Here is a 23,137-nt window from a genome sequence, read left to right as displayed (position 1 = left end):
TAAAAGAATGAAATTAGAACATTTTCTCCCATGATATACAAAAATAAACTCAAAATGAACTAAAGACCTAAATGTAAAACCAAAGCAAAAAACCAAACCAAAACAAAATAAATGGAACCTAATTAAACTAGAAAACTTTTGCACTGCAAAGGAAATAATTGACAAAACAAAAAGATAACTACCAAATGGGAGAAACTATTTGCAAATGATGTGACCAATAAATGGTTAATATATAACATACATAAATAGCTCATACAACTCAATATCAAAAAACAACCAACCCAATTAAAAAATGGGTAGAAGACCTAATAGACATTTTTCCAAAGACATACAGATGGCCAACAGGCACATGAAAATCTTCTTATGCTTGACATCGCTAATCAGAGAAATGCAGATCAAAACCACAATGAGATATCACCTCACACCTGTCAGAATGGCTATCATCAAAAAGACGACAGATAACAGATGTTGGCAAGGATGTGGAGACAAGAGACCCTGTGTGCACTGTTGGTGGGAATGTGTATCAGTAGAGTCACTGTGGAAAACATCATGAACGATCTTCAAAAAAACTGAAAATAGAACTACCATATGATCCAGCAATTCCACTCCTGGGTACATATCCAAAGAAAATGAAAACACTAGTTAAAAAAAATACATGCACCCCAATGTTCATAGCAGCATTATTTGTAATAGCCAAAATATGGAAGTAACCTAAATGTCCATCAATAGATGAATGGATTAAGAATATATGTGTGTGTGTGTGTGTGTGTACACACACATATAATATACACACACAATGGAATATTACCTATCCATAAAAAAAATAAAATTTTGCCATTTGCAACATAGTGAATGGACCTGGAGAGTCTTATGCTTAGTGAAGTAAGTCAGACAGAGAAAGACAAATGTTGTATGTTATCACTTAAACGTGGAATCTAAAAAATAAACAAATGAAAAAATAAAAATAAAAAAACAAATGTAACAAAACAGAAAAAGACTCATATATAGAGAGAACAAACTAGTGGTTACTAGTAGAGCAAGGGAAAGAGGGAGGGGAAGATAGGGTAGAGAATTAAGAGGTAAAAACTACTATATATAAAATAAAGAAGCTACAAGGATGTATTACACAGCACAGGAAATATAGTCAATATTTTATAATAACTTTAAATGGAGTTTAATCTATAAGAATTTTGAATCACTAGGTTGTAAACCTGAAACTAATATATTATAAATCAACCATATCTCAATAAAAAATAAAAAATAAAATGATAAATAAAATTTTTTTAAAAACAAAATAATGAAGTGGCTAGGATAGTATCATTTTTAAAATTATACTATAAAATTGGGTTGCATCTTATACGTCTCTGTATACGGTAGGTGAGTTTCCATTTTTTTACTATCACAAACAACACTGCAAGGAACACAATACATATATATGTACACACACATGTTTAAAGTATTTTGAGAAATATCTGTAGTGCCAGACTATGGGGTATTCTCACTTAATTTTTACAGTACTCTTACAATGAGTGTACAATTATTACTATTTGTTTTTTGAATAAGGAAACTGGTACAGAAGGGTAAGTGATTTGGCCAGGCTTACATTATTAACCAAGAGTTCACACTCAACCACTGAGTTATATAGTCACTAAGAGTCAAAAGATATGAACATTTACAGTTTTGATGGTATTGCTAAATTGTCTTACAAAACTTTGTACCAATTTATACTCCCTTTAATAGTGCACGTGTGGCCCACGTCTCAGCCAACAGAGGCCGCTCTCCTGCTTTGACACTTTTGCCTAAACGTTAGATGAGATCATCCTAAATTTATGAAATCAGGATTTCAAATCTAGGAAATAAACGTATGGAATTTGTTTTCAGAAAATTTAATAAAGAAGATGACTTTGATGCTGAGGGCTTCACAACTGGAGTAAGACTGGTAAAATAATTTTAGGAAAAGTTCCTAAAATATATACCTAAAATATATACACCTTTTTTTTTAAGTTAAAATATAGTTGATGTACAATATTATGTAAGTTACAGATCTACAATATAGTGATTCACAATTTTTAAAAGTTATGCTCCATTTAAAACTATTGTAAAATATTGACTATATCCCCTGTGTTGTAGAATATATCCTTGTAGCTTATTTGATAAATAATACCTCTTAATCTCCTACCCCTACATTGTTTCTCCTCACTCCCCACTAGTTTGTTCTCTGTATCTTATACTTCATTCTTTTTTTGGGGGGGGGGGGTAGTGCCAGTTGATTAGGTTTATTTATTTATTTATTTATTTTTAACAGAGGTACTAAGTATTGAACCCAGGGTCTCGTGCATCCTAAGCATACACTCTACCACTGAGCTATACTGTACCTCCCCTCCACCTTACTCTTGAATATAGATTTATTTGAGCAAAGTGACATTTTGCACCTTCACAATATCTCTATGAAGCAATAGGAAAAAACTCACCCAAGATGAACAGCTTAGAGTGATTTATCTGTCAGAGCTAAATTACTCTCAATTGTGAGAAGAGAGTACTTTGCAAATGCAATTCCAAACTCGGATATGAAATCCCCTTAAAGCTGCTTTGAGGAAGATTTCGTTCTTTTACCTATACAAAGAGTGATCCACATACCTTTTCCTCCCTTTTGCTGGAGAACAGCAGGTTGTACCAGCTGGTTTTCAGGGATGTTCTGCAGAGATTGATGAATATTTCCTTCAAAATAGAGGTCTGCAGCACTGTTCTATATAAATAATGCAGCAGGATGTTAAGTGGGACTTTCCATGTGGCCCCCAGTTGGTAGCTAAAGTCAAAAGCTGACGGCAAAGAGTCTTCAGCATCTCTCAAATTTTGAAAAGCACTACCTTCAACTGCTACCTCCCAGGGCAGAACTAGCATCAAACCCATTTATGTAGAGGGCCAAGGGATAGAGGGTAATCTTAGGTTTTGGGAGGAGTTCTATATTCTCCTCTCCCTATGAGAAAGGACAGTAAGTTGCTTCCCTCCTGCCCTCTAAAAACGCCCAGTGAGAAAGATCCAAGTGGGTACAAGGTGGGGTGGCTCTGTCCCCACAGACGGAACACCAGGTAGAGTGGTGGGAGGGGCCTTCTCCACTGCTGAGTCACTAGGGCCTTTCCCGCTGTCCAGAACTGGCCACTTGGGACATTTGGGGTCAGTGATGGGCAAAGAAGGGGCCTCGAGGTCAGTGAGCGTCAGGGGGCAGCTGTGGGTCAGGGTTGGGGGCGTGCGGAAGCAGAGGGTCAGGGGGGGACTGGGACTCTGGGTGGGCACGGCTCAGGATCCCTGCCCCGCAGATGGTTCTTCAGCCAAATCTCGCTCGGAAGCCGCACACAGACTGTAGGCCAAGGGCATCGAGTCACAGGCCTTCCTGATTAGGGTCAGCGAGAAGCTGGGCGCCGACTCCGTCCTTTCGGGTACCCCCTTCCCACCCACTCCACACTGCAGCGCCCCCAGTGCCTGAGTTTGGGGCTCCTTGTCCCTAAACCCTCGCTGCATGCTGAGAACCCGGCCCCTCCGGCCTGCCCCGCCCCTACGCTGCTCCGGGAGCTCCGACGCCCTCGTGAGTGCAGGCCCCCTCGTGAGTGCAGGCCCCGCCTGTCTGGGCGGTTGTCCCTGGGGTCTGGCGGGGTTTTCTCCTTCCCTGGTTGGGGCAGCCCTCGCCTGCGGCCCCTCCCTGCACCTGTTCACGAGCGTCCCCCTCCGTCCAGTGCAGGACAGGCAGGCTGTGTGGCACCACAAGATCGGGTGGCGGGCCGGCCAACTGCACCTCAACCAGGCCGTGCCCTGCGCAGCCTGCCCGGGCTCCTGGACTACCACAAGGCCCGGAGCCCGTCCCATGGCCTGCGGCTGACGTCGCCCTGCTTCAAGGTAGGGCTGCCCCGGCCCGACAGCCCCTGCCCACCTACAGCCGTCTTTCCTCAGGGACACAGCCCTCGGGTAGCGGTGGGTCCTGACACCCTGACCGGCGGGGCCCACTCGGGGAGACTTAGCCTAGGGACTCTGCAGCCTGGGAGCTGTGGTTGGACAGAGCTGGGCATGGGAGCAGTGGGGTGGGCAGGGGACATGCCCTCTTTTGCCTGGTCATTCTCACCCCTGGGCCCCTGCCACGTCCTGAGTCTTTCTGGGCGGGTGGGAGCCTGTGGGCTTCCATTCCTGAACTAGATGCCCATGTGGGCAAGAGGAGATAAGAGGAGAAAGATGGCAGCCAAGGAAAGGTAAAGCCAAGAGAGGAGACAAGAGAAAGCAGCCTGAGCTCCTACAATTACATATGGCAAGGAGATGCGGGCTTCCACGGATTAACCAGGCATAGTGAAAGGGGCTGGACTTAAGCCATCCTACTACACCCTACACAAGAGGGCTGCCCAGCAGGCAAGGAGTCCCCAGCCACAAGAGTGTATGCTAGGAAGTGGAAGTAGGGTTGCCAGATTTAGCAAATAAAAATATTAGGAATCCTATATTTTACCTGGTAACCCTAAGTGGAGGTGAAAGAGGTTAAGCTGAAACCAAAACTCCCTCTTTAAAGAAATGTCTTGTTGGAGAGACCCCGACAGTACAATTTACAGGGACAGAAAAAGGACATTTGACATAGCATGGTGGAAGGTTATGGCTGAAAAAAAAATAAAAACCATTTCATATTTACACTCGCCACACTAAGACTGCTTGAAAAAAGACACATCAAGAAAACAATGTAAAAGAACACATGGATAGAGAGATAGGTGGTGGAGACATTTCCATTTGCAGGAGGCTACTAAAATAGAAACGCATTGGTCCAATATGCATAGCTAGCTTTGAGCTTGGGAGGGAAAGTAGAGCAGGTCAATACAAGATTATAGGTAAAGCTGGTACAGGGGATATTTTAGGGGAACCATAACTTTCCTGCAATGTTCTAGATGGACTAAGGAGAAGCATTGATGTGAGAACCCTAAAAAATACTTCCTCTTTATAGAAATTATTCAAACTAGTATGAAGCCAGATAAAGAACAATGATGAAGGGCAGTTTCCTTCTTGACAGCATTAATGATTCCCCATTTTGACTGTCAAATTCACACACCAGAGATGGCTATGAATAAGCCTTTTTAGTCAATGCTGTCTTTAAGCTGCTTTCAGCTAGCATATACCCAGGGAAGGCTGGTACAAATAGGAAATTTGCCTCTTCCTGAGGGAGGCTCTCCTGGTAAAAGTACTCACTATTACTGTTCTCCGATTATAGATGGGTTCCTCTGTAGGCAGCACACCACAGCTGTTGAAATTTCCTTTGACATGATAACGGTGGTTGATGAAAGCCAGGTAATTTTTGTAATCTAATTAAAAAACAGAGAAAGAAACTGACAATGTCAAAGTTTACATTCGTGTGTGTGTGTGTGTGTGTGTGTGTGTGTGTATGCTTATACATGTGTATATGCATATATATGCAATTGCTCCTTCCTGTGTTCTGTTTCCACTTTGCATTTCTTTATGGCATCTATCATGTTAATGCTGGTACTTCAGACGCTTTTTTACATATTGTATCTCCCATACTGGAGTACAAGCTCCTTGTAGGCTGAGATCCCATGGTTTCTTTTTTAACTTGGAACTGCCACAATACCCTGTTTAAACTCAATAGGCAAAATATCTGCATCTCATCTAGACTATCTTTCTATAGTCTATAGGGTAATGGGTAAGGAAGAGTAAAAATATTTACTCTTCTGAGTAGAGCAACCACTCCCATGGATGGGTGGAGGATCTGTAAGTAAATCAGAATAATTAAAAAGCCCTTTCTGGACACTTAAAATGATCTGTCCATTAGACAAATAAATGTCAACTAGATATGCTTAATAATAATTATATGTCTTAGTGTTCCTTTGTGGAATGTCATTCTTCATGTTCTCTGCATTTTTATACATGAGGCATTAAATTTATTTAGGATAAAGAACATAAGCAGATCTCTCTCCTAAGGCAAAGGAAATAAAAGCAAAAATTAACAAATAGGACCTAATTAAACTTAAAAGCTTTTGCATGGCAAAGGAAACCATTAACAAAACAAAAAGACATCCTATGGAATAGGAGAAAATATTTGCAAATGATATGACTCATAAGGGGTTAACATTAAATATATAAACAGCTCATACAAGTCAATATCAAAAGAAGAACAACCCAATCAAAAAATGGGCAGAAGACCTAAATAGACATTTCTCCAAAAACATACAGATGGCTAATGAAAACAGGCTCAACATCACTAATTATTAGAGAAATGCAAATCAAAACCACAATGAGGTGTCACCTCATACTGGTCAGAGTGTCTACAAATAACAAATGTTGAAGAGCATATGGAGAAAAGGGAACCCTTGTTCACTGTTGGTGGGAATGTAAATCAGGGCACCCACTGTGGAAAACAGTATGGAGCCTCCTCAAAAAAAAACAATTACCATATGACCCAGCAATTCCACTCTTAAGAAAACAAAACTCTAATTCGAAAAGATACATGCACCCCAGTGTTCACAGCAGCACTGTTTACAATAGCCAAGACATGGAAGTAACCCAAGTGCCCATCAACAGATGAATGGATAAAGAAGATGTGGTATATATATATACATATATATATGAATACTACTTAACCACAAAAAAATGAAATAATGCCATTTACAGCAACATGGATGTACCTAGAAAATATTATGCTTAGTGAAATAAGTCAGACAGAAAAAGACAAGTACTGTAATGATATCACTTATGTGGAATCTAAAAAATAACACAAGCAAAATAGAAACAGATACAGATACAGAAAACAAACTTGTGGTTACCAAAAGGCAAGAGGGGAGCAGGGAGGGATGAATTAGTGGCATAGGATTAACAGATACAAACTACTATGTATAAAATAGATAGGCAACAAGGATAACTCACAGAGTTATTATATAGTATATAGTAAAGCACAGAGAATTATACCCATTATCTTGTAATAACATATAGTGGAGTATAATCTGAAAAAATACTGAATCACTATGCTGTACACCTGAAACTAATATAATGGTGTAAATCAATTATACTTCAGTAATAATAAAAATATAAAATATAAAATACTAAACCTAAAAATTTTTATTTAGGATAGATAACCCTGGATGCTGTTTGCCTTCATTAGAATTAATCCTAGTCGCATTGGGTAAAAATGGTCTTCTCTGTTCAGGTCATTATTCTCACATGTGTATGACTGTGACCAATAAGACCTTTGATGTACCAGTGGAAGAAGGGGACTGGCATCTTTACCTGGAGAGTACTGAAGATCTCCAGTTGAATTTTGCCTCAATACTTCAAAAGCATCTTCAAATGCTTGACCCAGCTTGTCTTGTTCAACACAAGCCTGCTGGAACAAAGACCAAACTCTAGAGTTAGGAAATTACCAGTTGAACTTAATTTTCCTGATATAAAGGAGTTTCTCAACCACAGCACTACTGACATTTTAGGTTGACTAAGTCTCTGTTGTGGGGGGTCCTGTCCTGTGCACTGTAGGTTGCTTAACAGTATCCCTGGCCTCTGCCCACTAGATGCCAGTAGCCCTCCCACAGTTGTGGCAACCACAAATGTCTCAGACATAGCCAGATATACCCTGGGGGACATCAACCCTGGTTGAGATCCATTGCTCTATAATATTTAGAGCATGGTACTCTTTCTATAGTATAGTATTTAACATTTTATAAATTTTTAGCAAGGAGCTGTAGAGCAGGAGACTGATTTGGAAAAAGGGATCAAGGAAATATCTTTAATCAAACAGAATTTGCATTATTAGTTAAAGATGAAACGCTCTTAATTTCAAAAGCATGTCTCCAAGATCTAAAATTGAACTGTTTTGCAAACCATTTCATACCCTTATTAATCTAATCTATATATTTTATTTTCAAAATAGAGGAAGAGTAAAGAAGATTTTTAAATGCCGACTTACCATGCTTCATTAATAAACTGGCACTTCTGGAAAAGATTAATATTTAAAAAACAAAATTAAATAGTGTCTCTATTTGATTTGCCTCTAAATTAAAAGAACCTTCCTTAAAATATTTTCTGGGATATACCTTATATAAACTAAAAGTACCATCTGAATTCTCTTTGACAAGTACAAATTTTCTTTCTAAAGAAATTCCTACAAGGATTTATTTTTGCTTTTCTTTCATTATAAAATTTTTTAAATGTTAAAATAACTAAATAGTTAATTATGTAAACAACTTATATGAAAATACAGAAATAATTTGAGTATATTTAAGTATTTCAAAATCCTTTTAAAATACTGGAAATCAAACTCTTTTAACTTTAGCATGGCTCTCTATAACAGTGATTTTTATGTCTGTGTGTGATTTTTTTTTTTAAACCTTTCTGGTGTCATATAGACTTCTGAGAATCTAGTGAAAAATATGCCTTTTCTCTCATGAAATGTGAATTTACATTACATAGGGGGAGGGTAGAGCTCAGTGGTAGAGTGCATGGTAAACATGCATGAGGTCCTGGGTTCAATACCCAGTACCTCCATTAAAAAATAAGTAAATAAATAAATCTAATTACCTCCTCCCAAAACAAAAATAAACAAAAACAAAAAAATAAAATACATTACAAATAAAATGTACTTTCTGAAACCCACACGTAGACATTCTAAAATCCTAGGTTAAGAGCCCCAGTCTATAATTTTACGTTACCTACTTTATCTCTGTAAGTCATTTAGATTTTGTTTTAAATAACAATTATCATACTGACCCACATTAAATGTTTTTTTTAACTTTATAACTTTGTTCTATAAAACTACACAAAAAACAAACAAATCCACATAACAAGAAAGAACGTAGGTTGGGTCCAACATGCCTTATCATTTCATTAAACACATCAACCAGCTCTGTTTATACAAGTTTTTAGCATTTATCCTGCAAACACAATGAACTTACTCTTTAACACTGAATAATACAATAAGGTGATATAATCTAATGCTGTTATTATACCATAGCCATAACACATCAATATAATGTCAAACATCAAAATTCTATTCTTTGAAATTACTATGTCGTTTAAAAGAGAATATGAGAAGAAAAACCATAACAAAAGGTAACAATGTGAGGTGATGGGTATGTTAACTAATTTTACTGTGGCAATTATTTCCCAATATAGATATATGCCAAATGCTCATGTTGTATAGTCTAAGCTTATACAATGTTACGTGTCAATTATCTCAGTAAAGCTAGGGGAAAAAAAAAAAAAAAAAAACCCAGCTTCCCAGTGTGGGAGGTGTTAAACAATTTAGCAGAAAAATAATCCATAAATCACTGTTTGGGCTATGGTCCCTAATGGATATTATCAGTATATGTATTTTTAAAAGGCCATGTCAATAACATTCAATTAATTATGCCTCAACTCATAAGTACCAAAGTAAATAACTTGAGTTATCATCAAATAATATCAAAATAACCTGAGTGTAGTACTTTGAATTAGATACTTACATGGAACTACTCACTTTGACTAAAATATCCCCCAAACCATCATGACTCTTGAAAGTAGCAAACCCAAAGGGAAGGAAAAAGCTTGAAAACATTATTGATCACTTTAATTGCTTAATTTTTAGTATCAGAATAGGCCGTCAGTGAGAAACACTCATTAGGCCAAAGAAGAAAATTAACAGTTACTACAAGGAATTTTGAAAAACATAAGCTAAACACTTACCAGGAAGACACTTCAACCCTTTAGCAAGTTGTTTCATTAACATCAGAATCGTTAAGAAAGAACTGTCAAGAACTCACTGGCAGAGTTGCATTAAGTGGCTGTTTTTAAGGAAGTGCTACAAAAGGGGATTTTTTTTAAAAGATACAGTGCCTTCATTATTTCTATTTCATGATATGGCCAGTAGACACAAGGGGCTACTATTTTGAAGAGGTACAGAATATTTGTATCCTATGGGCCAAAAGCATTAGAACAAACCCCTTGAAACCCTCGAGCAACATGCTGCTGCGCCTCGGGTCCGCACAGCTCTACTGGACTCCTCTGACCTGTATGACTCTTGTCCCATCTTTCTTTTTTCTTTTCTTTAAAATTGTTCGTATTAATTCTCCTGTGATTCTGGAGCCCATGTTGCCTTTTTTGCCTGGACAATTAACAGCCTTCTCTCTGGCCTCCTCACATTGGTCTCTTTCCTCTCTAACCACATTACTCATGAGGTCATTTACTGATCGCCCTAGAGATCTTAATGGTGCAGGCTCTTGCCCTGGCATTTGAGGCTCTTGATTCCAGCCTTAACCTTATTTACCACCATTCATTTAAGAAGAGGAAATGGAGTCCAGGCTATGGTCTTCTCTCTACACCTAGATCCAGTTAACAGCCCCAAAATGGTTAGGAGAGGCATATGGGTGGGATCTGATTGGACATGGTTAAAGCTGCTGTATTTGCAAAGCAGGTCCAGTTCTCTTACTTAGCTTGAAGGTTTATTTGGGATGGTTTTTGGTGGCTCTGACGGAAATTGCGGGGTAACCCCCCCCCCCCCGCCACCTACACGCATCCCTCCCAGTCCATCCGTCTGTTTACTCATTTTATCTTACCTATCCATCAGAGGCCAATCCAGTATCCGCGTAAACTCCAGGTGGAAATAACTTTCCCTTCCAAAGGTCGTGTCTGCATCACCCTTAAGTAACTGTAACCTTCTGTCATTTTAATAGATGTCACATTTAGCCAGGGGGAAAACCACTTAAGAATTTTTGGTAAACCTTGTGGGTGGGGAAAGAGAAATTCTGTTTTGCATTGTTGGAATCTGGGCTCACCTCTGATATGGGACTATTGTTCTAGACCAATTACTTTCTTGACCAAGTTTGTTATGCAAATGTAAACACGAATCTCCTCTTCTGAAATGTAGATGTTATAAATAACAAGAGTATAGGCCAACCTCGTAGTGCATCTGACTCCATAAATAACAAGAGTATATAAAACCAAACTGCTAATGTTGATGAGTTTTTAATATGTCCCATCGCCTTGTCTACACCCTTTTCACACCACTTTATTTCATTTTGTTCATTTATTCAACAAATATATATTACTGAGCTCTTTCCCCTGCTGGACACTGTCCTGAGTCCAGGGACCACAGCCTTCAACAAGTTCAGATGAGAAAAAATTTTTTTAAAGAAAACTAGACAAGTATTAAATAACAGTAAGTACTGAGAAAACAGTAACAGAAAGGTGATAGTGAGTATATACAGTAGTGGATGGTCACGAAAATGCTAAGGGAATGTGTGTGAGCTAAATCCAAGGATAAGAAAGAGTGAGCAGATAAACAAGGACTTGGGGAACTATATTCAATATCTTGTAATAACCCATAATGGAAAGGAATCTGAAAAATAATATATTTATATATCTGAATCTCTTTGCTGTAAACGTGAAACTAACACAACATTGTAAATCAACTATAATTCATTTTTTTAAAATTAAATTTTAAAAAAGAAAAGAAAAGAAAGCATGAGCAAAAGAAAAGTAGCAATCCAGTGAAGCACCTCCTGGTAGAGGAAATAACAGATGCCAAGAGCCTTAGATAGAAATAAGTTTGGTTTACTCAAGGTACAGAAAAGAAAGCCAGTGATCTGGAGCAAAATGAACTTGGGGGCCAAGAAGCAAAGTTAGAGCGGAAGGAGGGAGGATCCAGATCGAATCACACATTAAGCCAAAAAAAATTTTTATTTTCCAAAAAGAATCTAAAAAAGTCATGTATAATAGTAATTACCTGCTTAGCTCCATTTCACAGATGAGGGATCTAAACTGAGGCTCAAAGACATTTCATGGCTTTTTTCTAAGATCCAATTGCTACTGAGAGATGGGCTGAGCTGGGTCCAGATTTGGGCCCAACTGACTTCATGCACATGCTCTCAACCGTCATGCTGGAGCCCTGTGTCTGCACATTAGGTTCCATTAGACCGGAGTCCTCAGTCCTGATGGCAGTCTCCACAGACCCAGTGGATTCTTACAGTAGTACAGGCTTGGGATGTATTTGAAATGAATGGAAAAACAAGTCAATTTTCTAAGCCAGCATTTTCCCAGCTGGTGTCCCCGGAGTTTTATTCCACAAGATGTAAATAAACAGACTGAAAAAAAGTTGAGTGAAATCAATGAGCACATAGATGTTTGAGGCACAATTCTATATTACACATGAGAAAACAGAAATGCAGTTTTGAGTCTTTTGTAAAGCTAAGACATGAAAATGCTTTCAGTGACTTAAAAAAAAATGATACACTGTCCTTTTAGCATTCTAGAGGTTAAGGCTCCTATTCCTTGAGAAACTGATGAAGGAAAGCTGTGAGCTTTCCCCCCAAGAAAATGCCATTAGCACAACATTTTCAAGCAAATCCACCCAATAAGGCCAACAGAACCTAGTTTAGGAGCTATATTGTATTTTCAAAGCCTTCTTATCCAAGTACTGCTTCTTGAGACATTTGTACTGAACACAAACACACAGACACCTTTTTGGGGGTAGACAAAGTTTCCCTTAGCTCTAGAACTGAGCTGAGTAACTAGGGCTCTAAAGAGAACATCTCTAATTGACAGATTCTCTTTTGCAGAAGTTCATTGTCCTCAGTGGCAACTGAGTTTTTTTTTAGAAAATCATAAGCAACAGATGTGCTGGAGTCTAAATCATATAGTGCCAAACTTCAGGTGGAAAACTGCAATTTTCTGAGAATAGAGAGCTTCAGAGCCCAGGAAAAGGGAGACTAAGTTCGTGCTCTTCTCATTCTTTGCAGTTTCTATTTAAATAATTCAATTCTTCAGGAGATTAAAGAACTGGGTCTTAATCTTAGTAAGATCTTGGAAAACCTAACAAGCAACCTAATAAAAACCTAATAATAATATTGCTAGACTGGGAAGAAGGTGCTAGAAAACTTCTTATGTCTGAATAGAATTCATAGAACCATAGATTATGAGACAGAGCTAACACTTTCCCTCATTTTAATAATTACTTGCACTAGATTATTCTTCAAAATGTATTGAGACTTGTTTTGTGGCCCATCATAGGGCCTATCATGATGACTGTTCTATTTGCACTTGAAAGGATGGTATTTTGCAGTTATTGTATGCAGTGTTGGATAAATGTCAATTAGATCAAGTTGGCTGATAATGTTATTCCATATCCTTACTGATTTTTTCTCTGCATTTTCTATCAGTTACAAAGATTACAGAGATTAGAAAGAGGAATGTCAAACTATAATTGTGGATTTGTCTATTTCTCCATTTAATTGTCAATTTTTGCTTTCATGTATTTTGAAGTTCTTTTATTACATGTATACTCATTCAGGACTGTTAAGTGTTCCTGATGAATTGAGCCTTTTATCATTAGAATATTTCTGTTTCTCTCTCTGGAAATCCTTTCTAGTAATCCCTGAAGTCTACTTTGATATTAACCACACTAGATTTTTTATTCTTTTTACTTTCAACATGTCCAATTTTTCTGTGTATATACTTTATATTTAAAGTATGCCTCTTTGAGGGGGTAGGTTCAGCTCGTTGTTAAAGCTCATACTTAGCATGCATGAGGTCCTGAGTTCAATCCCTAGTACCTCCATTAAAAATAATAATAATAATAATTTTAAAAATAAAGTATACGATAAAAATTAAATGAAATATGTCTTTTTAAAATGGCATGTAGTTGGGTATTGCTTTTTTACCTAGTTTGATGATGTCTGCCTTTTTGATGTTTAGTCCAATTTAGTAATTACTGATATAGTTAGGCTTAAGTCTACCATCTTGCCATTTGTTTTCTATTTATTCTTTTAATTTATTTTTTAATTTTTGTGGTTTTTTTTTAAGGGGGAGGTAATTAGGTTTATTTATTTGTTTTATTTTTTAATGGAGGTACTGGGGATTAAACCTAGGAGCTAAGCATGCACTCTACCATTGAGCTATACCCTCCCTGCTGTTCTATTTATTTTTTACTCCTTTGTTCTTCCTTCCCTGCTTTATTTTGGATTAAAGAAGTATTTTATTATTTTGTTATATTTCCTCTATTAATGTTTTATAATTTCATGATATGATACACTTCTATAATTTATTTTTAGTGGTTTCTCCAGGGGTTATAATATGCATTCTTAATTTATCAAGTCTACCTTGAGTTACTATTAAACCACGTCATGTATAATATGAGCCTTATCACAGTATGTTCCCATTTACATCTCCTCCCATCCTTAGTGCTAGTCTTGTCATATATTTACCTCTACATCTGTTATCATAATAGATTATTTAACCCTCACATTAATGCCCTGAGGTACTATTACTATCCCTGAGTTCCAGCTGTGGCTCTATCACCTATTTGTGTAAACTTGGACAAGTAATTTAACCTCCCAGTTTCCTCCATAAAGTGTGGATAACGATTTTACTTACCACATAGAGTTATTGTGAAAATCTGAGTGAACTCATCATGTACTTTGGACAGTCCGAATATTTAATAAATGTTGAAAATGTTAGGTCCTGCTTTATAATTATCCCTGCATTACAGATGAAGTAACAGAGGCTCAGGGAAGTGAAGTGATTTACTTAAGCTCACAGAGCCAGTGAGTGATAGACGTGAAGGTTTTCAAACCAGTTCTACCTGACTCCAACCAAAGGCTTTTAACCATTCAACCAGACTTTGCTTCCTTATCTATGGAGTAAGACTGAGAATGAGAATGAGAATGAGAATTGGATAATGGCTTTATGTCAAAGGGCTCCTGAGAGGTTTCACTGAGATAGCACAGGAAAAGAGTAGCAAGCATACCCTACCTTAGCTATTCATCACCAAAACTGCTCCTATTTTACCACACCTGGGACCTGCAGTCTAGCTGGCAAGTGGCAGAGCCAGGACTCAAACCCAGGTCTTTCTTGCCATATCTGGTGCCCCTTCCCAATAACTAGGTTGCATAAATATTCTCCATAGGCTCTGTGTATTACTGTAATTACTGAAACAGTTTCCACTGGTGTTCATATCAACAGAGGAAATTCCTCTGACACATGACTAGTGAAAAACCACCCAGCCCCACAGCAATGCAGGAGACAACAGGTTTATTCTCCTGGTTTCCGTGGAAGTGCTGAAGGGGTGGTGGTTTGTTAGTCTTGTGTTCAGAACCATGACAGATGCTTTCTCTAGTCCTAAAACAGCTACGTCCTGACAACCTACTGATGTACCTGACTGCATTCTAGGCAGGGAGAGCTGAGCTAGCCCATAGTGAAATGTTTATACATCTTTATCTTGAACCTGAAGAGCAAGCATGCCTCTCACTTCAGCCCTTCTGGCCTCAGAAGTTTCCAAACCTAAACCTTTCACTGGCCTGGGAAAGGGAAGAAAAATGACTCCTCTCTCCTCTTACTGGGGTCATCATGCCTGTTTTCTCTCTCTAGTTCACTAAGAAGACAGGCTTGTCATTGATTCGGCTTCATCTCCAGGTCCTTTTGGCTAGGGATTTTTTTCCCTAGCACTTTGTGAGTGGCAATTTCCTATGTTTTAACAAAATTGATTAGCAAGGCAATAATGTCTTTCATTATGCAGAAGCAATAGCCCACACTTACAGAAGTTGACTGGTAGGGAACTGATAAGCAAAGTGGGACAGAAAGGGAAGGGGATACTCTGAGCTCCGAAAAAAAAAATATATAGATATATATATTAAATAATATACCTGGGAGGTGGGGGATGGGGGGAGCAATTCTCACATGTCTTTTGCTTTCTCAAAGCAGGTGGTAAAACACTATAATCCAACATAGGACTTCAGTGGAGGTTGGATGAATATATGAGTGCACTGTATCATTTAACCCTCACATTAATAGTCCATGAGGCTGGTGGGGCAAATGTTATCCGCATTTTGCTGGTGAGGACACTGTTGCCCAGGATATCAGAGGACACTCAGTGAGTGAGTGTTAGGTTTAGAATTGGGATCTCCTCATTCTCAGTTCAGCTTTTCAGATGTCATCTCTAGAAAACATTGGCAGATACCAACATGCTAAAGGGAGGACAAAAAAAGATTTAGATAGTTTTAATTTCTAAAATTAGGTTGATTTTTACTAAGAAAAACATTTTTAAAAACACACACAAGAAAAGCATTCTCATTACTGCTTTTCCATATCAAATTTTTATTGTGGGTTTTTAAAAAAGAATCTATTTGAAAATAAAGGAAGAAAAAAAGTGCATGTGTTAACAAAATCTCATGAGAGTCTAATGCCCTGAATGGATATAGCTGAGATCACTTTGAAGTATTAAATGGTTTACGTTATGCTGTATACCAAATAAGATGGCTGCCAATAAGAGAAACTGGGGGGAGGGAGGGTAGAGCTAAGTGGTAGAGCACATGCTTAGCATGCATGAGGTCCTGGGTTCAATCCCCAGTACCTCCATTAAAATAAAATAAAATAAAATAAAATAAAATAAAATAAAATAAAATAAAAAACTAATAATAAATAAATAAATAAGCTTAATTACCACAGGGAAGAGTAGCAGGAACTATGACACTGCTTCCAAACTGGTGAAGTGGGAATAATCAGGAGTTGCCATATGGACAATCAATTTCTCATGGCCGGATGTTGCAGAACTTTCCATTTGGAAACAACAAACCCATTAACTTTGACAGAAGGTTTGCCTCTGTTTTTTTTTTTTTAACTTTATTTTACTGAGTAATAGTCATTTTACAATGTTGTGTCAAATTCCAGTGTAGAGCACAATTTTTCAGTTATACATGAACATACATACATTCACTGTCGCATTCTTTTTTTGCTGTGAGCTACCACAAGATCTTGTATATATTTCCCTGTGCTATACAGTATAATCTTGTTTATCTGTTGGTTTGCCTCTGCTTTTAATGCTGTGGTTGAGATTAACAAAAATTAGTAAGTCTGACAATACCAACTAAATGGAGATGTGAATCAGTGGCAATTCTTCACATTACTCGTAAAAGTCAAAATTGGGACAACCATTTAGGAAAATAACTACTTATCAGTAAAGCTCAGCCCACAAATCCATTCTCAGGAGTACACACAAGAGATACGTTTGTACATGAATGCCAGGATATATGTAGACAGGTGATGTTAGCAGCCATAATGGAAAAGATCTGCAAACAACTCCTCCCTCTCTCTCCCTGTATCTATATATATGTGTTATGTACATACACACATAAGGCTAGATAAATGCATAGATACATACATATACATATACACACACTGAGAAGAGAATGAATAAATCGGTTGTAGTATGTTCAAGTAATGGAAGAGTGAAAATGAATAAACTACAGCTAAATGCAGTAACCTGGAAGAATCTTGAACACAAAGTTCAGTGGAAAAAGTACAACTCAGAAAATCACTTAAAATATGGCAGGATTTTTATAGGGTTCAAAAATGAACAATTAAACAATGTATTTTTAATCAGCTTTTCTTTCTATCCATCTATCTATCTTTCTATGGTGTGTGTATGTGTGCAAACCAAGTGAATAATAAACACAAAGTACTGGGCAGTGAATACTCTTGGGAAGCAGGGAGATGGTCTAAGGAGTAGCACATAATTTATTTTAAATGTTTTATATGGAAAAAAATATATGTATGTACATACAAGACTGGGACATTGTGCTGTACACCAGAAATTGACACATTGTAATTGTACTTTAATAAAAATAAACAAATAAATAAAATGTTTTAATTTTTGGTTTAAGAGATGGGTTTACAGGTGTTCATTTCATATAATGAAAACATACATATCCTTTATGTGTTTCAAATAACATAGTAAAAAAGCAACAGACAAAAGGAACAGGGATTACAAGAAGGTTATCTAACAAAGCAAGTGGCATTCCAAAACAGAAAACTCTAAGGAAACAATTTTACTTTCCACAATGAAAACTCTAATTATATAAACTCTAGTGTTATAAAATTACACTTTTCATTCCATTAAAATTCCTGCATTATTTAAATATAATTATGTAAATTTATCACAGAAATAAAGAAATATAACAATAATAAAGATGTATGTTGTTTAGAAAACCAGTTCTGTCCTCATCTTGGCCTCCAATCATTTCCTAATGTTATTTCTTGTTTGAAGCCTTCCACTCAAATGGGAATAATTTTGCCATCAGATAACACTGTAGGTCACATATGAACTCTCTAGATTCGTGTTTCTTGGCATGCTACTTTGGAAAAATAGAAAAGCAGACCCACCTGTTTTTAAATATATTTGGTAAGTCATCTTATTTTGTTTGATGAGAAACCAAAGAGCTCGATTATTTTCCTTGTGCATTCATGGTGTGAATTCCCATGGTTTCTGTAAAAGAGTAAGTTAAGATTCAGTTGTCAGATTTACAGTACTGGGTGCTACTGTGCATGGGTTTGAGAGGATCGCTATCAGGAGAGGTCCAAGTGAGAGTCTCCAGGAACTTAGAAAGGGGAAAGATGGTGTTGTCCCCATTGGATGAAATAGCAAGAAGAGTAAAACCAAACTCAAAGTCTCCTGAAAGAGATGAGCAAGGACTATCCAAAAAGAGAATGACTCATTCAGTAGGGAGGGCTGTTACTCAAGGAACAAGCCTAATCTAGAACTATCCAGAAGTATTCTGAAGGAGAGGTAATCCGCTTCTGGGCAAAATCATCTCTATTGTGGAGACAGATGCAGGGCGTGGTAGCCCATGAGGTTTAGAATACATTAGAAATCTCTAAGACCATCCTTATTGTGAGGTGTATGGCCAAACTAAGGGTGGGTCAGACAGGCAGGATCCAGGAACAACAACCTACGATTTCTAAATCTGAAATATTACCACAAACGTACAGAGGTACAGGAAATGGTTTGGGTTTCTTGTTTGTTCGATTGGCTGGTTTTCAGCAAGATCCTTTATTTACCTCCTGTTCCCCAACCATGTCACGTGAGTACAGGTCACCAGATACTTGGATGCGCTGTTGGCTTTGTAAATGTGGAGCAGTGTGTATAGAAATCATGCACCTCAGTGATTCTTTAACAAGAAACTTCATGAGTAAAAAGACTTCAGGTGTGTCTGAAATGTCTGCCCTTTCCTGCATTCCAATCATTGAAAAATATCTGTGTAGAAATTCTACTCAAATGTAGACACATTTTCTTTGCACACTTGCTAGTAAACACCTAGTGTGTTTCAGATTGTGTTTATTTCTGAGAGTTGTTCCTCCCAGAAGCTGTTGGTCCTCAAGGACAGGGCTGTAAGTAGTTGGGAAAAAATGTTTGATAAACAGTGGGTTAGAAGTGAGAGGTGAGACCTCTGAGACACTCCCTGTTGTATCCATGAAGGTCTCAGAGTGGCTGCTTCAAATAGATGCTATTCTGGATGCTAGGATTTATCAGTGGACAAAGCAAAGATTCCTCTCTTTGCAGCATTTCTTCAGGGGAGACATAATAAGTATGGGCATGATCAATAAAGTAAATTACACAGCACAGTGGACAATGAGTGGTTTATGAAAAAAAAGAAAGCTAAGTAGGGTAAGGAGAAACAGGAAAGGGAGAGGTTCCCCTTTTAAATAGGGTCATCAGCCATGCCACATTAAGATGGCAGCGTTTGTGTAAAGACTGGAACGCGTGAGGAAGTGAACCACTCAGCAGCCAGTGAAAGACAGGTTGGGACCCAGAATTTCTTCGGAGGGAGAGTTCCAATTAATTTCAGGATTATATTGGTTGCTTGAGGACACTGAAGAAGTGATCTTTATTCCACCTTTCCTGTACTCAGAACTCACTTTTCAGTACTTTAAATGTCAAATTACTATTTCAGGGACATCGATTGAGTATGTACAAAATCGGGCGCCTACTCAGGATGCCCACTTGTTTCTATCTCTTCTGATGCCATTAAACATCCAGAGTGGCTTGCTCTTGGCAGGGGGAGCATCTAAATTTTCCCTCTAGTTTTGGGTTGGGAACTTGCAAGCCCCTTCACTAGGATCAAGTCAAAGCGAGAAGTAGAATTGCCCTGCTAGGAATTTTAGCCTGGTTTTGAGGCTATCGTTTTAATCCTTGAAATTGGATTTAGGAAATCCCAGTTGCTAATGCTCTGAGGCACTTTTGGGTAGAAGATAACACCATGGCCTCAGGTTACTTCTATGTTTCAAATACAATGCTTACCAGCAAAATCATTAGGCACATAAAGAGATTAGGCTACTTGAAGGAGAACCAGTAGTAACAACAGAAAATAGACTTAGTCATGCCAGAGTTCTGACATTGGGGTTGTCAGCCACAGGCTTTAAAATAATTATATTTGATAGTGTTTAAGGAGATAAAGCACAAGATTGAAAATCTCAGCAGAGAATCGGAAATTATTATTTTTGTTAATAGGAGAGGTTGTGGGCAAGACAGATTTGAAGAAAAATCAAATAGAAATTCAAGAACTGAATCATGCAATAACTCCAAATAAGAACTCAATACATATATTTATGTCTTCTCTATTTTATAACCTCTTTTAAATTATAGGCTGGCATTTTATCATATAACATGTTTAATATAGTTTCCTTACCTGACCTGAAAAATGAAGACATTTTTCACAATTAGGAATAAAAGTTACTGTGGAAACAGGTACAAATATTTCATTCACACTTAGTCTTAATAGAATAAACCCTCTTAGATGTTGACGAAACAAAAGAAAAACAAAAACCTTTAAGTCTACCTTTAAAAACTGGCTGTTTGTGGCCTTTAAAAGTTATATTTTTTAACAGAATTAACTCTATTCCCAAGTCTAGTGTTCAGATTCTAGAAGAGCTTAGCTCTTTTAAAGAGTTTAGGTGGGTGCAGCTCAGCAATAGAGTGCCTGCTTAGCATGCATGAGGTCCTGGGTTCAATCCCCAGTACCTCCATTAAAAGAAGAAAAAAAAAGTTAAGTTGACAGAAGTTAAAATCTAGCAGAAAAAGTCTGAGGGTCAGTAGAATTGAAAATGAATTAGAAAGGTTAAACACTGAAAGCCTTGTGAAGCAGCAGAGAGTAGCGTGTGAGCATGAGCTTGGGAAATCCTTCACCGTGTCCTAGCTATGGGGATTTGAATAATGGTTACCTATTGGTTTGTTTTCTCATATTGAACAAGTGTTGGTTTTCTCCCTCTTCACTTGGTATAATGTCACAGAGAAGGAAATAGGGGTGATTTAAATGGGGCTTCAAAAAGTTGTGGTTTTTTTGATAATTAGGAGAAAATGAGAAGAAAATACACTTGGCAAGCAATTTTATCTTTAAACGATTTTTTTTTTTTTACTTTTGAAAACTGAGTAACTGATTAAAAAAAGCAAATGATTATCAGGTGTTTTTAGAGTTATAAAAAGGAAAAGCAAGAAAGGGCTTATTTGCCCTTTTATTTCTGTCTCTATACAGCAAAACCTGGTTTATTAAACATAAAAAAGAAAATGTATTGTTAAGTAATTAGAAGTTGGGACCTGTAATATAGCAACTAGGATTGCTATTGGTCTTAGTTCATAGTTCAAGGAAGTTCTATTTATTTTTGCTTCCACATGTTGTAGACTAGAAATATATTACCAGAAAGGGGTTGGGGGAGTCATGTGCCAGTGTGGTTTAGAAACCAAAAGTCAGAATTTACTTTATACATTAAGCTAAATATTGGGAGATACACACTTAGAGATTAAATTGTAGAAACAATATTTAAAAAAAAAACAAGAAGATATTGACAAGTTTCTAAAACCATAATAACTGACCTGTATGAATAAGAAATTGGTTTTTTAACCATTTTTAAAATAATTTCTCCTTATTTATTGCTCTATCCCCATTACAGAGAGCTTCTTCATACATTTCCTAAAGTTTTTCACAAGTTAAATATTACCTTAATATTTTTCACATTATGCTTCCTGTTCCACCATTATACTTTTGAAAACCTTCAGTATTTTCGCTTTTATTTTTTTCAGTCATTTTCACACTTTCCAATAACTTCTTTCTTAATTTTGGCTATCATTGTTTCCATTTCTTTTATTATTTTTTCAGCTCAATCCAATTCTTTTGCACCGATGATTCAATGCCCATCACACCAAAAAAGGGCCTGTTTAACTTTTTACTTTTGTATTCCATTCAGTTCAATTAAAAAATTAGTGTTATTAAGAAACATTAAAAGATAAACTGAAGCACATCAAAATTTACAAGAATTTATTTGAGCAAATATCAATTTGAATCAGGCAACACCAAACCAAAACTGGTTACAAAATAGGAGCACTCTGCTGACAGAAGCTAGAAGAAAGGTTCTTGTAGAGCAGACAATAAAGCAAAGCAAGGAAATTATCTGGTTATAACTTAAGCAGTTGCTTTATTTGGGAAGACCTAGTTGGCTGTTCGTGATTGGTCGGTCTTAAATCTTAACTTCTGGGATATAAGCGCATTCTCAATGTATTCTGGCTTAGGTTTTGGTTTGCTTATGTAAGCTACCAAGTCATTAGAGCCACCTCAGTATAATAGTCTCCTTGTTTAGTTACTTTAACATATATAATAATTTACATTCAATAAAATGTACCCATTTCCAGTGTATAGCTCTATTTAATACTGTACTGGAGGTCCTAACCAAGGTAATAAGGCAAGAAAGAAGAATGAAAAGTATACAGCCTGAAAAGGAAGAAGTAAAATTGTTTTTAATTTGAAGATGATATAATTAGCTATTTATACAATCCTAAGAAATCCACCAAAAAAGCTGCTAGTACTAGTAAATAAATTTCGCAAGTTTGCAGAATATAAGATTCTATACAAAAATCAATTGTATCAAGAAATAGTTGGACATTAAAATTTAAAAACAGTATTATTCATAATAGCATTTTAAAAATTGAAGTATAGTTGATTTACAATGTTGTGTTAGTTTCTAGTGTACAGCATTGTGATTCAGTTATATATGTATATATACATATATTCTTTTTCAGAGTCTTTCCATTATGGTTTATTACAAGATATTAAATATAGTAGGACCTTGTTGTTTATCTTTTTTTTAAATCTCTTTTATATATAGTAGTTTGCATCTACTAATCTCAAACTCCTAATTTATCCCTCCCCCACTCCTTTCCCCCCTGGAAACCGTAAGTTTGTTTTCTATGTCTGTGAGTCTATCTCTGCTTTGTAAATAAGTTCATTTGTGTCATTTTTTTAGACTTCACACATAAATGATATCATATAATATTTGTCTTTCTCTGTCTGACTTACTTCACTTAGTATGATAATCTCTA

The 23,137-nt window shown here is 37.0% G+C and overlaps 1 protein-coding gene across 10 annotated transcripts in view; it reads right to left on the bottom strand.

Annotated features, from left to right (window-relative positions):
* SPIC (Spi-C transcription factor) overlaps positions 1 to 23,137 on the bottom strand; it is a 54,894-nt gene that overhangs the window by 4,595 nt on the left and 27,162 nt on the right. For 3 of the 10 annotated variants that reach the window (XM_031462950.2, XM_064491631.1, XM_064491630.1), the window contains exons 4-8: positions 18,154 to 18,256; positions 7,934 to 7,959; positions 7,261 to 7,357; positions 5,212 to 5,324; positions 2,638 to 2,746 (exon numbers count right to left, since the gene is read on the bottom strand). In XM_031462950.2, the coding sequence (XP_031318810.1) occupies positions 2,638 to 2,746; positions 5,212 to 5,324; positions 7,261 to 7,357; positions 7,934 to 7,936 (322 nt within the window). In that variant the 5' untranslated portion in view covers positions 7,937 to 7,959; positions 18,154 to 18,256. Of the gene's footprint in view, positions 1 to 2,637; positions 2,747 to 5,211; positions 5,325 to 7,260; positions 7,358 to 7,933; positions 11,410 to 18,153; positions 21,485 to 23,137 lie in introns of those variants that run through there. The other 7 variants (XM_064491637.1, XM_031462954.2, XM_064491633.1 and 4 more) reach the window with 7 other exon arrangements.

This window comes from Camelus dromedarius, chromosome 11, assembly GCF_036321535.1.
Source record: "Camelus dromedarius isolate mCamDro1 chromosome 11, mCamDro1.pat, whole genome shotgun sequence".
In the NCBI taxonomy this organism is placed as follows: Eukaryota; Metazoa; Chordata; class Mammalia; order Artiodactyla; family Camelidae; genus Camelus; species Camelus dromedarius.
The sequence above is the reverse complement of the archived record's forward strand: the minus strand, read 5'-3'. Positions and strand labels throughout refer to the sequence as shown.